The sequence below is a fragment of the Oryctolagus cuniculus genome, chromosome 7, assembly GCF_051225735.1.
Source record: "Oryctolagus cuniculus isolate XC-2025 breed Fujian yellow rabbit chromosome 7, ASM5122573v1, whole genome shotgun sequence".
Taxonomy (NCBI): Eukaryota; Metazoa; Chordata; class Mammalia; order Lagomorpha; family Leporidae; genus Oryctolagus; species Oryctolagus cuniculus.
This window is the reverse complement of record NC_142873.1, coordinates 27,404,409-27,419,165: the sequence shown is the minus strand read 5'-3', so window position 1 is coordinate 27,419,165 and position 14,757 is coordinate 27,404,409. Positions and strand designations below refer to the sequence as shown.

Genomic DNA, 14,757 nt, shown 5'->3' with positions numbered 1-14,757 from the left:
TCAGAGCTTATTTCACCCCTTGAAAATGGGAAATAATAATAATGAGAACCTCTTTTTTTTCTTTTAGAAAGTTTTTATTTAATAAATATAAATTTCATAGGTACAGCTTTTGGATTATAGCGGTTCTTCCCCCCATACCCGCCCTCCCACCCCCATACCATCCCACCTTCTACTCCCTCTCCCATCCCATTCTTCATTAAGATTTATTTTTAATTATCTTTATATACAGATACTAAGTAAAGATTTCAAAAGTTTGCACCCACACAGACCCACTGTTTGAAGACTAGTTTTACTGTTAATTCTCATAGTACAACTCATTAAGGACAGAGGTCCTACATGGGGAACAAACTCTTAAGAATGGTTAGATGCAGGCCAGCGCCGTGGCTCACTAGGCTAATCCTCCACCTTGCGGCGCCGGCACACTGGGTTCTAGTCCCGGTCGGGGCGCCAGATTCTGTCCCGGTTGCTCCTCTTCCAGGCCAGCTCTCTGTTGTGGCCAGGGAGTGCAGTGGAGGATGGCCCAAATACTTGGGCCCTGCACCCCATGGGAGACCAGGAAAGGTGCCTGGCTCCTGCCATCGGATCAGCGCGGTGCGCTGGCCACAGTGCGCCGGCTGCAGCGCGCCGGCTGCAGCGGCCATTGGAGGGTGAACCAACGGCAAAGGAAGACCTTTTTCTCTGTCTCTCTCTCTCTCACTGTCCACTCTGCCTGTCAAAAAAAAAAAAAAAAAGAATGGTTAGATGCAAATAAGTGTAGCGTACTGTGATCTTTAAAACACTGTGCTGATCCTGTGCTGGAGGTGGAAGTCATGGGATAATTTTTTTTTATTTTTTTATTTTTTGTTTTTACACAAAAAAGACATTCAAGTCAGATAGTTTAGGTCTTTTAATTGTAACCTTGTTTATGAAATCTTTCATAAATATGTGAAATCTTTTCAAATTTTACTAATGAATAGACATCTAAAAAGTAGGAAATAGGTTATACTGTAAATTGTAAGATCAAGATCTGTGACTTTTTTCAGTGTCCTACTAGGTTAAACATTTCTGTTTTCATTTGGAAAAAAATATTTTAAATCCTTCACATCCACAGGTGTTGTTATAATTGATGATCATCCTGAAGTAACAGTTGTTGAAGACCCCCAGTCAAATTTGAATGATGATGGTTTTACTGAAGTGGTATCCAAAAAACAACAAAAACGTTTACAGGATGAGGAACGGAGAAAGAAGGAAGAACAAGTCATACAGGTTTAAGGCTTACTTGAATTTACTGCTAGTTATTGCCCAACATATTTTAGTAAATGTTCAAGGTTTTGATCTGCTGGTAAAATCAAGACTGTATTTATTATTCAGATGTTGAAAATGGTTTTCATTTTTACAACTTAAAACTTTTAAACCAGAATTTTGGTAAATTTGAGACAAAATATTATCACTGTAATGTACTAGTTGCATGAGAGAGCATCGGTACTTTAATTCAACAACTTATCTGTCAGTACTGATTATCTCATTTGTTCCAAGGGAGATGAGTTAATTTAATTACCTTTAAATTCCATAATCTGATATATTGTAGATTTTTGGCCTATGAGAGTTTATGTTGTAATTCATTTAAATACACAAAATAAATTAAGGTAAATTATTGAATTTAATTGAACATAACCCTTGGAACTATATATTTTCAGAATTTTTTAAGAGATTTATTTATGTATTTGAAAGATTTACAGAGAGGAAGAGGCACTGGTTCATTCCCCAGATGGCCACAATGGCCAGGGGCTGGGCTGGACCAAACCCAGGAGCCAGGAGCTTCATCCACATTCCTTTGTGCATTCAGGGTCCAAACACCTGGGGCTTCCACTGCTTTTTTCAGGCCATTACCAGGGAGCTGGATCAGAAGTGGTGCAGCCAGGACACAAACTGGTGCCCATATGGGATGCTGGTTTCACAGGTGGCAGGTTTACTCACTACGCTACAACATTGGCCCCCTCTATTTTTGTTAGGAAGGTAAATAGCAAAATACATAATCCATACTCCCAGAATTAATGTTTCTGTTGTGAATATGAGTTAAGTGTAGACAACATATTTTATTTTTATATATATAAATAACATGGAGACTTCAGTCAGTTCAAGTTGTTTGCTGCCAAATGGATTTACTGCAAACTTCTTTTAGCCTTTTTTTTTTTCCAATTTCCGAATTGTGAAAATAAAATTCTGATCTTGTTTATGAAGAGTACATTATGCATATGTTTTTCTCTATTCATCTTGCCTTTCATGGTTTAAAATCTAATTCACAACACTGACATTTTTTCCTCTATGTGTACCAATTTGTTAAAGGAACTAAATTAGCTGTAGGTAGTTTTATTAGAAATTGCATTATGAACTGTTGCTTTCAGCTACATTATTTACAAAAATTATTCCCACCAATTATTTTAAGGTCTGGAACAAAAAAAATGCAAATGAAAAAGGAAGAAGTCAGACTTCTAAGCTTCCTCCAAGATTTGCCAAAAAACAAGTAACAGGGACTCAACAAGTTCAGTCTACAGCCTCAACTTCAGCTCCAGTCCCGTCATCTCCTGCAACTACAGTTCCAGCCTCAACTGTGGTTCCCATTCCTGTATCACCTGCAGCTCCAACTCCAGCCTCAACCTCAGCTCCAGTTTTAACCTCCACAGCTCCAGTTGCAGCCTCAGCTTCAATTCCAGTTCCATCTTCCACTTCAGCCATAGCCACAGTCTCTTCATCAGCCACAGCTTCAGCTCCAGCTCCAACCCCCATCCTTGTCTCTGCTTCAACACCAGCTCCTGTCCCCATTCTTGCCTCAGCTTCAATTCCCATCCTTGCTTCAGCCCTAGCACCAGCTTCAGCTCCGACCACAGCCTCAGCGCTCTCAGCCCCACCTGCACCAGCCATCTCAACCCCAGCTGCCCCCGTCTCAGTGCCAGCTGCCTCAGTCTCAGTTGCCCCAGCCTCATCCTCAGCCTCCACTGCTGCAGCCCAGACTCAGACACAGACCCACAAACCAGCCCAGAATCCACTGCAGACAGTACCACAGTCTTCTAAACAGCCACCACCTTCAATTAGGCTACCTTCAGCTCAGACACCTAATGGCACAGATTACGTAGCCACAGGAAAATCCATTCAGACACCCCAGTCACATGGCACCCTTACAGCTGAATTATGGGATAACAAGGTGACCCCGCCCGCTGTCCTGAATGACCTCTCTAAGAAATGTAAGTGTGCATCCTACAAGTGCTTCCACTTTATATATTCAGTAAGTTTTTTTAGCCATCTCATTTTTTTTTCAATAGGAAGCAGTTAATAGTAATCCATTCTTAATTTTCTTTCTTTTCTTTATTTTTTGTAAGAATCTCTCTTTAATGGTGATGTGAAAAGTCCTTGTTTTGATTTCTGGCTACTATCAAGAGAAAAATGCATTAGGCATTATTAGCATTAAATTTTAATCACTTTTCCTATGGCTTCTTCTTTTCAGTAGGTCCCATTAGTCCACCACAACCACCTTCAGTCAGTGCATGGAATAAACCGTTAACATCATTTGGATCAACTTCATCAGAGGTAGGAATAGACTTAATGATAGCATTGGTGGGATTGGTACTGGCAAGTGTTTCTCGAAAATAAACTTTATAGCATGCCTCAGAATCACCTGGAAGGCCATACCAAGAGATTCTGATAGCAGGTCTGGGTAAAAGCCTGAATATATTTCTAACCAGTTTCCAGTTAGTGCTAATGCAGATAGACCTCTTGAGTTTATAAGCTCTTCTTCACCTTTAACTCTTTTAAGGTTAAACATTTGTTTTCTTTCTAGTCTCAAGAAAAGACCTGTGATACAGAATGTTAGTGCAATTACTGTTTCCTGGGCTTTTTACCATGTTGCCAACTCAAATAATGAGAAAGTTTAGAGGTTCACACACAGGTCATTGATTCATTATTCATTCAATGAGGAAATGTTTATTAAGCACTGCCATTGTACAAGATGGTGGTCTTATTTGCAAAACTGGGTCTTCAGATAGAAAAGCATAGCTTGATGGGACTTCCATTGCAGTTAAGGAGAAGCAGGTAATAACATTGTATATTTGAGGGTGATCAGTACAGAGGAGAAAGGCAAAGCAGGTAAGCTACATAAGGAATATCCCAGGGAATGTGGTGACAATTTAAAGTGGGGTATCAAGAAAAGGCGACTTAGCTGACATTTGAATTAAAGATTTGATGGAGATAAGAGAGCATTTTGCGTTATTCAGTTGTCTGAGGGAAAACAATTTCCAGATCCAGAGGTATGGTGGTGTGGTTCATTGGGCTAAACCGTTGCTTATGACACTGGCACCCCACCTTTAAAACAATACGAAGACGGGCCAGCCTTGTGGCACTCTTGAGTTGAGCACTGGTTCAAGCCCAGCTGCTCTGCTTTCAATTCAGCTCCCTGCTGATGTGCCTAGGAAAGCAGTGGAAGTTGGCCCCAGTGCTTGGGCCCCTACTTCCACATGGGATTTCCAGATGAAGCTCTGGGCTCCTGACAGTGTGGCCATTACAGCCATGTGGGAAGTGAACCACCGGATGGAAGATCTCTCCTTGTCTTTCTCTGTCATTCTGCCTTTCAAATAAATAAAATAAATCATGGGGGAAAAACTCCAGACTCAGAGAAAAAGAAATACAAAAGATATGAAACAAGAGCATGCCTGGTGTGTTTGAAAATTTTAGGGAAACCATGTGGCTGGAACAAAAAGAAGAGATAGAGAATAAGTGAGTTGAAGAGCCAATAGGGGGTGGAAAGTTTTGAAAACAGAAGTGATAGGATCTGACTTCTCAGTGGTCTGCTAATAGCCCAGGGCAGGAAAGAGAATAGAAGTTAGGGTATCATTGAATTAATGGAACGATAACATCTAGACGATATCATTAGATGTTATGAGAAATGGTTTCTAGATATTTGAAGATCAAGCTGAAAAGATTTATTGATGGGTTAAATATCAGGTATGAGAAAAAAAATAGAAAGTCCAAAATTTTGTCATCAGAAGGAAAAAAATTCCCATCTGTTGAGTGTGGAGTTAGAAATGGATCAAGATTGGGAAAGAGAATTAAGGGAGTTAGGGGACATATTAGAGTTAAGATGTTCATTACACATCTGTGTGGAAATGTCAAGTAGGTATATGAGTCTGTAGTATGGAAGAGACAGTCTAGTTTATAGATAAAAATTTAAAAGTGATTAGTATATAAATGTTACCAGTAAGGAAGAACTATGGAAGTGGTTAGAAAAAGAAGAGAATCAAAAATTAAGCCTTGGACTTTCTAACTCAGGGAAATGCAGGAGATGAGATACTAAACTATTAGTGTCCTAAAAGCCAGGTGAAAATAAAATGTAATGAAGAAGGCCTGGGTGTTTCAGATTTTCCTGTAGGATGGGAAGTTAGCAATGTGGAAGTTATTAACAACTGACAAGGGCAGTGTTTGTGGAATAGTAGGTACAGAAGTCTAGTTAAAGTGAATTTAAGAAAAAAACTAAAGGAAAGATGAGCCTTCAGTCATCATGCTACATAACAATGAAATTGTCTAAATTATTATATTGTCCAGAGATGTCATAGCCTTCTTAGTTTGTCTAAGTATACTCCACAATGTTTGCCCAGTGAGATTGCCCAGCCTTGTATTTCTCAGAATGTGTCCTCAGAGTTAAGCAGCACATGACTATATGTGCTATAAAGGGGTGCAGAGAAGCATTACATAAAGATTATGATTGAGAGGGGTTTTTTCCCTTCATAGGTATCTTCCTGCTACCTTCTACACCCACTCTGTTATAGTGATCTTGAGTAGGCCTCATGGTCTTTAATATAAAACTTCCTTGGATAACTGTATATTCAAAATCAAGAGTCACCATATTCAGTATTTAAGAACCTTAGTTTAATTTTTCTTCTGCTTGTTGGTCTTGGCATTATGATTATTTTTAAACAACATTGCTTACATACAGATTTCAGTGTATAAAGGACAGAGTGGAATGTTTCTTTGTTGCTCAGTTGCAAGAATTTATTTACAGGCATTCTACAAGTTTGCAGTGGTAAAAGGATGTTTACGCTCACCTTCACCTTATCTCATTTTTCTTTTACATTTTCTTTAGCCTCTTTCTGTTTATGCTCTCTGGATAGAAGATGATTTTTCATGAATGTTGTATGTGACTTTGGAGTTTTTCTTCATGATGAAATTTTGGATTAGCAAAATTGACATTTAACAGGATGGAAAGCTCTAGTGAGATATTTTCTTCAATGACTCTAGAGAAGTAGAATTCTAAATGATTATTATTATATCTAACGCTATGACTGTTAGTTATGCCATATGGGCTCAAGATTGGTATGATAATCTAGTCTGAACTTTGTTATCATTCTCAGGATGTAATAGGCTCTTTTGATAACTGCATTTATACTTAGAAAAATATTTTAAAAAGAATTTCACCATTGAATAAAGGTAATATTAATTTTTGTTCTATTAATATATATCATATTTGCTTATATTGGAAGGTAAATATTTAAAAATTAATCTGGTGGTAAATGTTATGGCACAGAGGGTTAAACTGGCTTGGAATGCCCACTTCCCAAATTAATGTGCCAGTATGAGCCCCAGGATTCCTATCCAGCTTCCTGCTACCGTGCCTAGGGAGCAACAAATGATTGCCCAAATACTTCGGCCTCTGCCACCCACCTGGGGATACCAGGATTGGCTTTATTGTCTCCTGACTTTGGCTGTTGCAAGCATTTGGAGAGTGGAGCAACAGATTGAAGGTGTCTCTTCCATTCTTACTTTGCCTTCCAAATAAATAAATAAATAAAACTTATATGAAAAATATATTTGAATTGCATGCCTTATACTGTTGACATTCTTAAACGGATATAATATTAACTGTATACAATATGTTTGAAGCATCAAGGATGCCAAAAAAGATAACTGGAGGGTATAATTTGCCTCTAATCACACTTATGAGAGACAGGACTTTAAAAACTTCAGTCTGGTCATAGTTTTCATTTTACCGTTTGTTTTCTAACACAGATCAAGAGTAGTTAAGGGAAGGTTCTCCTAAAACATAATCAGTGTCAGTTTATCTCAGTTAATATGTATAGCTCCAAACCTCCTGTCAAATCTGAAAGTCTGTTTTCTTTGATAACAATATTTTTATAACAATATAATGATATTAAATATTATTTTACAAGGGAGCAAAGAATGGTCAAGACAGTGGAGTTGAAATTGGAATTGACACTATTCAATTTGGTGCTCCAGCTTCAAATGGGAATGAAAATGAGGTTGTTCCTGTGCTTTCGGAAAAATCTGACAAAATAGCTGAACCAAAAGAGCAGCGCCAGAAGCAGCCACGGGCAGGACCTATCAAAGCCCAGAAGGTAAATATAATTTATAATCTATGTGGCATTTCATGAAAACCATTAACACATGGTAAGCAAATAAGTTTTTTTTTTTTTTTTCAATTTTAAACATATAAGATAAATTTTAATAGTCATGAAAATATATTTGCTAGTTCCTAAAATCACAATTTCCATGGAAATTGATTATATATATGTCACTTTAAGTTAATAAAAATCACCCTCATAGATTTATTCCAAATTTTAACCAAGACAGTGCTTGCAAATGATATAGCAAGTATATTTAAAAGACAATTTTATAAGAAATCACTTACACAAAACAATTTTAAAATTCATGAAACCAATATACTGTTTTCTAAGTAGGTAGAAATGCATAATTGTCATCTATTCTTTTTTTTTTTTAACTTTTATTTAATGAATATAAATTTCCAAAGTACGACTTATGGATTACAATGGCTTCCCCCCCATACCGTCCCTCCCACCCGCAACCCTCCCCTTCCCCACTCCCTCTCCCCTTCCATTCACATCAAGATTCATTTTCAATTATCTTAATATACAGAAGATCAGCTTAGTATATAAAGTGAAAAATGATAGATGATTTTTTTAATGATGATGAAATCAGATCAGACCTATTGTCATGTTTAATCCCAGTGAGAGTCAAGTTGGGAATTGATAATTTCTTTTTTTACAGAAGATCAGTTTAGTATGCATTAAGTAAAGATTTCAACAGTTTGCACCCCCATAGAAACACAAAGTGAAATATACTGTTTGAGTACTCGTTATAGCATTAAATTTCAATGTACAGCACACTAAGGACAGAGATCCTACATGAGGAGTAAGTGCACAGTGACTCCTGTTGTTGACTTTACCAATTGACACTCCTGTCTATGGCATCAATAATCTCCCTATGCTCCAGTCATGAGTTTCCAAGGCTATGGAAGCCCTCTGAGTTCTCCGACTCTTATCTTGTTTAGACAAGGTCATAGTCAAAGTGGAGGTTCTCTCCTCCCTTCAGAGAAAGGTACCTCCTTCTTTGAAGACCTGTTCTTTCCACTGGGATCTCACTCACAGAGATCTTTTTGCCAGAGTGTCTTGGCTTTCCATGCCTGAAATACTCTCATGGGCTTTTCAGCCAGATCCGAATGGCTTTAGGGCTGATTCTGAGGCCAGAGTGCTATTTAGAACATCTGCCATTCTATGAGTCTGCTGAGTATCTCACTTCCCATGTTGGATCACTCTCCCCTTTATTTATTCTATCGGTTAGTGTTAGCAGGTACTAGACTTGTTTATGTGCTCCCTTTGACTCTTAGTCCTTTCATTATGATCAATTGTGAACTGAAATTGATCACTTGGACTAGTGAGATGGCATTGGTACATGCCACCTTGATGGGATTGAATTGGAATCCCCTGGTATGTTTCTAACTCTACCATTTGGAGCAAGTCAGCTTGAGCATGTCCCAAATTATACATCTCTTCCCTCTCTTATTCCCACTCTTATGTTTAACAGGGATCACATTTCAGTTAATTTTCAACACTTAAGAATAACTGTGTGATAATTACAGAATTAAACCAGTCATATTAAGTAGAACAGACCAAAAAAAAATACTAAGAGGGATAATGTATTAAGTTGTTCATTAACAGTCAGGGCTGTGCTGATCAAGTCACCGTTTCTCATAGTGTCCATTTCACTTCAGGAGGTTTCCTTTTTGGTGTTGAGTCAGTTGTCACCGATCAGGGAGAACATATGGTATTTGTCCCTTTGGGACTGGCTTACTTCACTCAGCATGATGTGTTCCAGATTCCTCCATTTTGTTGCAAATGACTGGATTTCGTTGTTTCTTACTGCGGTATAGTATTCTAAAGAATACATATCCCATAATTTCTTTATCCAGTCTACCGTTGATAGGCATGTAGGTTGGTTCCAGGTCTTGGCTATTGTGAATTGTGCTACGATAAACATTAGGGTGCAGACCGCTCTTTTGTTTGCCAATTTAATTTCCTTTGGATAAATTCCAAGGAGTGGGATGGCTGGGTCGAACGGTAGGGTTATATTCAGGTTTCTGAGGAATCTCCAGACTGACTTCCATAGTGGCTTGACCAGTTTGCATTCCCACCAACAGTGGGTTAGTGTCCCTTTTTCCCCACATCCTCGCCAGCATCTGTTGTTGGTAGATTTCTGTATGTGAGCCATTCTAACCGGGGTGAGGTGAAACCTCATTGTGGTTTTGATTTGCATTTCCCTGATTACTAGTGATCTTGAACATTTTTTCATGTGCCTGTTGGCCATTTGGATTTCCTCTTTAAGCAAATAAGTTTTAAAATTGAGTTGGTTTTTTAATGAATTTTCTTTATTGTGATGCATTTTTGTCATAAACATTGACTTCAGCTTCCAGATTTGAGTCCAGTAGAAAACAAAGAACATAAACCTGGTCCTATTGGAAAGGAACGTTCATTAAAAAATAGAAAAGTGAAAGATGCCCAACAGGGAGAGCCAGAAGGACAGGAGAAGCAAAGCTCTACTACCATCAGAAGCCCAGATCCTTCCACCACGAAGGAAACCAAAGCAGTCTCAGAAATGTCTACTGATATAGGGACCATGATCTCCGTATCATCTGCAGAATATGGCACAAATGCAAAGGTGAGCAACATGCCATGATCTTCAGTTCAGTTGATATGCTTGCTTATGAAATGAATGACAACATCATCAGTGTGGGTTTTTTTCTTTCTTATATGAGATGTATATAGCCTGTGGGTTAGTTCTATAGAGATTGTATATCGTAGTATACGTACATAATGTAGAATTCTTTATAAAAAGTTAATTTTTTGTAGAGACTTATTTCTGAATTACTTGAGTAGCTCAAAGTGTGATTTTTCTGTGCAAGATTGAAATATTTTCTCGTGGGTTTATAGGCTTAAAAAGAATGGCTCTGTATTTTATTAATAATAGAGTTATAATGGGTTGTCTTTTACACTTTTGTGTTTTCAATATCCAGAAATAAGCTCAACTTTTAGTGACTCCAGTCATGGTTGAAACAGATCACAGTTCTTTGGTACTTGAAAGAGTTACTGAGAGGGGAATAAGAGAGAGAATCTTTCATCTATTGATTCACTCCCCAAATGCTGTCAACAGGGCTGGGCAAGGCCAAAGCCATGAGCCAGGAGCTTCTTCTGGGTTTGCCACATGGAGACAGGGGCTCGAACACTTGGGCTATCTTCTGCTGATTTCCCAGGCACATTACCAGGAAGCTGGATGGGAAGTGGAACAGCCAGGACATGACCCGCACCCATATGGGATACCAGCATTGCAGACAGCAGCTTTACCCTCTATGCCACAGTGCCAACCCCAAAAGATGTATTTCCTTAAAAAAAAAACAAAAAAAAACAAAAAAACTATACCCTATTTCCATGGGATCAACCAAGTACAGATCAAAAACATTTTAAAAGTTGTTTCTGTAGTATACATGTATTTTTCCCTTGATGTTATTTCCAGAAAAATTCACTATACAACTATTTACATAGTGTTTACACTATATTAGGCATGATAAGTAACCTAAAGGTAATTTAATGTATTTGGAGATATGTGAGTATAACATATGCAAATTGCTATTTTACTTATCTGCCATACTTATCTGGGACATAAGCTGAGAAAAAAAGGAAGTGGAACTCTTTATATGAATTAATATTTTTCTCTTATCTCTCTCTCTCTCTTTTTTTTTTTTGGCAGGCAGAGTGGATAGTGAGAGAGAGAGAGACAGAGACAAAGGACTTTCTTTTGCCGTTGGTTCACCCTCCAATGGCCGCTGCAGCCGGCGCACCACGCTGATCCTATGGCAGGAGCCAGGTACTTCTCCTGGTCTCCCATGCGGGTGCAGGGCCCAAGTATTTGGGCCATCCTCCACTGCACTCCCTGGCCACAACAGAGAGCTGGCCTGGAAGAGGGGCAACTGGGACAGAATCCGGTGCCCCGATCAGGACTAGAACCCGGTGTGCCGGCGCCGCAAGGTGGAGGATTAGCCTAGTGAGCCACGGCGCCGGCCAATAATTTTCTCTCTTTAATTGCTATACAACTGAATTCATGCAAGTAAAAATTCATGTGAACCAACTTTACCATACTCATATTTAAAGAAAAAAATCATGATGATAAACCTAATTTGTTATGTATGAGAACTAAGATTTTGTTAGTTTTGCTTATCTGTACCATTTTTATTTTGAGGAATAACAAATAAGTAGTTGGCAGCAAGCTATAGATTGAGTATAAGAAGCACATCAAAAAAAATTTTAATAACATAAAAATAAGATACTTGGTATTATTGACAACCTCCCAGCACCATGCAGTGCATTTTTTTAAATGTGCTGGAGCTCGGTCAGCAACAGTTAACATTGCCTTTGATGGTGGGTCTATGTTGTATTATCCCATTAGTGGATAAATTAGTATTTGAGTGACTTGAGTTTTAAGTTCTGCTCTCTCCTCCTGCTTTTTTCCAAAACAAATTTTACAGCTATTAGGCTGTCATTAGAAAGTGATCCATTAATTCAGTTTGAAACATATTTCTCTATTACTACTCCACAGGAGTCTGTAACAGACTATACTACACCTTCTTCTTCTCTGCCTAACACTGTGGCTACTAATAATGCAAAGATGGAGGATACTTTGGTTAATAATGTAAGTAATCAATCTGAGATGTGGAGTTTAGTAAGGAGCATGGCTGTTGCTGTCTGGTACCTTAATAACAGCTGGGTTTTTTTGTTTTTTCCTTGAAAGCCATCACATTTCCATTCAAGATCAAGGCTTACTGTGCTTAATCTGGATTTCATAAGTACTAATCCTATTAACCTGGTTTTGGGGGAGAATTTTTGTCCTTAGTTCTCAAAGTCTAGAAATTCAGCATTTTATTTGGTTTGTATTTCTATTTAACAAAGCTTTTTTATAGTGTACTGAAATCTTACTCGTTAAATATAATGAGAATTAGCATTTTAAAACGTTTTTAAATTTCTTATGTATATATTTATGCATATAAAATTTTACGCGTATATATTAGACCATAACAGTATTTCTATGTTGAATATTGAGCTATAATTTGTAAATAAGTACTCAGAAACTCTTAAATATCCCAATGTAAGGTGATACTAAACCATGTTGTAAATTAAGCCTTATTTTCCCAGAACAACTATAATTTAAGATTGTATTACTAGTTAGTGGAGTTTATTTTTCCTAGTTTGCTGACTGATATAAAATTATTACTATTATTACTTTGGAAAGAGTTGGGGGGAGAGAGAGATCTTCGTCCACTCGTTTTCTCCTCAAATGGCTGCAACGGCCAGGGCTGGGACAGGCCAAAACCAGGAACCAGGAGCTTCAGCTAGGTCTCCCATTTAGATAGCAGGGGTCCAAGAACTTGGGCCATCTTCTGCTTTCCCATACCTTTAGCAGGAAGTTGAATTGGAAATGGAACAGCCAGAATACAACCAGCATCGCAAGCAGCAGTTTTACCTGCTACACTACAACGCTGGCCCCTTTCGTCATTCTTTTAAAACATCTTTTACATATAAATATTTAAAAATCTCTTGTAAAGGACTTTATCATTTTGAGTATAAAAGTCTTAATTTTTTTTCCATCTCACATTTCTCCCTCATGCTATCTATTCTTCCCTTTAGCATCAAATGTATGGAATTTTAGAAAGGTAAAGATGCCAATGCAGATTAAGATGGTCACTTAATCTGGTTTTTGTAGTGCTTAGGCAAAAGTGTAGGAGGGAACCATATACTTGGTGATAGCTATATTCGTAAGCTCTTTTTCAAAAACACACATACTACTTTTGGCCAATCTACCTCCTGTAAATATAAAGTATAAAAAATATGAGTAAGAAAGTAAAAACACTTTCAGAACCCTTTAAAGTCATGTGGTCTATGTAGATGAGCATTTTTTAATGGTTTCTGTATTAACTGTAAGGTTAATTAGTATAAGGACTTGAAGACTGATAACTACTAGAGGAATTCTCACATATGTGAGACACACATATGTGTCTAGGGTACATAAGTATTTGTGAGCAGAAAAACAGTTTGAGTCAGGGATATTGATAAATGATTATCAGTTTGAAATTATTTCAGTGTTGCTGACTTATGTCAAATGAGAGGTAATTGTAAATTTAATATAGTACTGACAACAAATGTCCTACGTGGGAAATTTTCATTTGGAAATGTTCTTTTCTTTCTTTCGTTAGTGTGGGGCTTCTGTTTTATAGATAGAACTTTTGTGTTTCTAAAAATTATACTTGAAAATGATTTTTTCCCCTGAGACTTAGTATACTTTTATGGTCCTAACTTATAATGTCTGGTATTACCCAGTATTACAGTGGTTATTTATCTTGAATGTCTTAGATTTAAATCTAGGTGGTCTTTTTTGTTATTATACCCCAACTACTTTCAAGATTTAGAAGAATGTCTATGCTATTACAGACCTCTGAGCAACTAAGTGAACCATTAAAAGCAAACATATAAGAGTACATAAAATAATCCCAAGTTCTAGGGCTTTAGAGACAAATAATAAGAAAAATAGATTGGTAGTGAGTTTCTATATCTTTCCGTTTCTAACCTATTTGCCATGGACGTTTTATTACTGTCAAAACAACAACCTAGTATAGCAAGGTGAGAGGAATAGTCTGCCTTCCTTCCAGGATTACCTTTATGTTTGAATCTAATTATGAGAAAGTAGACTGTTGAAGGAGAGATCCAGTTTCTCATACCATCACTGTGCTAATAACAATCTCTGTTATATGTACGGGTCTCTCTCAAATGTGTATGGTAAGATTCCTCAGAACTTCACAAAAAGTAGCTCCATAGACTACCAACATCACTAATACATGGAAGATTGTTTGAAATATAAAACTTCAGGCCCTAACCCAGATCCACTGAATTGGAATCTGCATTTTTACAATATCTCCAAATGATTTGTGCACACATTAAAATATGACCAGCACCACATCTTATATTTGGAGTGTTCTTTCTGCTAATTTATACATTAAAATGCAATATTTCTCTTCAAAAGTTCTACATAGTTGTCAGTTGCTATAATCACAGTATAACTCAAAAGTAGTCAGAGATATTTAAGTCGGTTCTGATAAATAACGACCACCACCCTCAAGAGTCCTTTAGCATTATCTTTCATGGGGCTTTTGTAGTAGATTTAGTTAGATTGTGATATGTGTTACCTGCCTTTTCAGGTGCCCCTGCCTAACACCCTACCCCTCCCTAAGAGGGAGACCATACAACAGAGCTCGAGCCTCACTTCAGTTCCTCCCACTACTTTCAGCCTCACCTTCAAGGTATGTACGGACACCCATCTCTAAGGGCCCTTAACTATTGCATGCAAGGGGATTTAAGTTAACAATATGTTTTTTGT

At 37.6% G+C, this 14,757-nt stretch overlaps 1 protein-coding gene across 47 annotated transcripts in view; it reads left to right on the top strand.

Moving 5' to 3' along the window:
• PRRC2C (proline rich coiled-coil 2C) overlaps nt 1-14,757 on the top strand; it is a 107,524-nt gene that overhangs the window by 69,212 nt on the left and 23,555 nt on the right. For 22 of the 47 annotated variants that reach the window (XM_089299572.1, XM_051858365.3, XM_070077372.2 and 19 more), the window contains exons 18-24: nt 1,091-1,245; nt 2,426-3,221; nt 3,482-3,564; nt 7,194-7,379; nt 9,745-9,996; nt 11,929-12,021; nt 14,579-14,680. In XM_089299572.1, coding sequence (XP_089155698.1) covers nt 1,091-1,245; nt 2,426-3,221; nt 3,482-3,564; nt 7,194-7,379; nt 9,745-9,996; nt 11,929-12,021; nt 14,579-14,680 — 1,667 coding nt within the window. The remainder of the gene's footprint in view (nt 1-1,090; nt 1,246-2,425; nt 3,222-3,481; nt 3,565-7,193; nt 7,380-9,744; nt 9,997-11,928; nt 12,022-14,578; nt 14,681-14,757) is intronic. The other 25 variants (XM_089299574.1, XM_070077368.2, XM_070077371.2 and 22 more) reach the window with 5 other exon arrangements.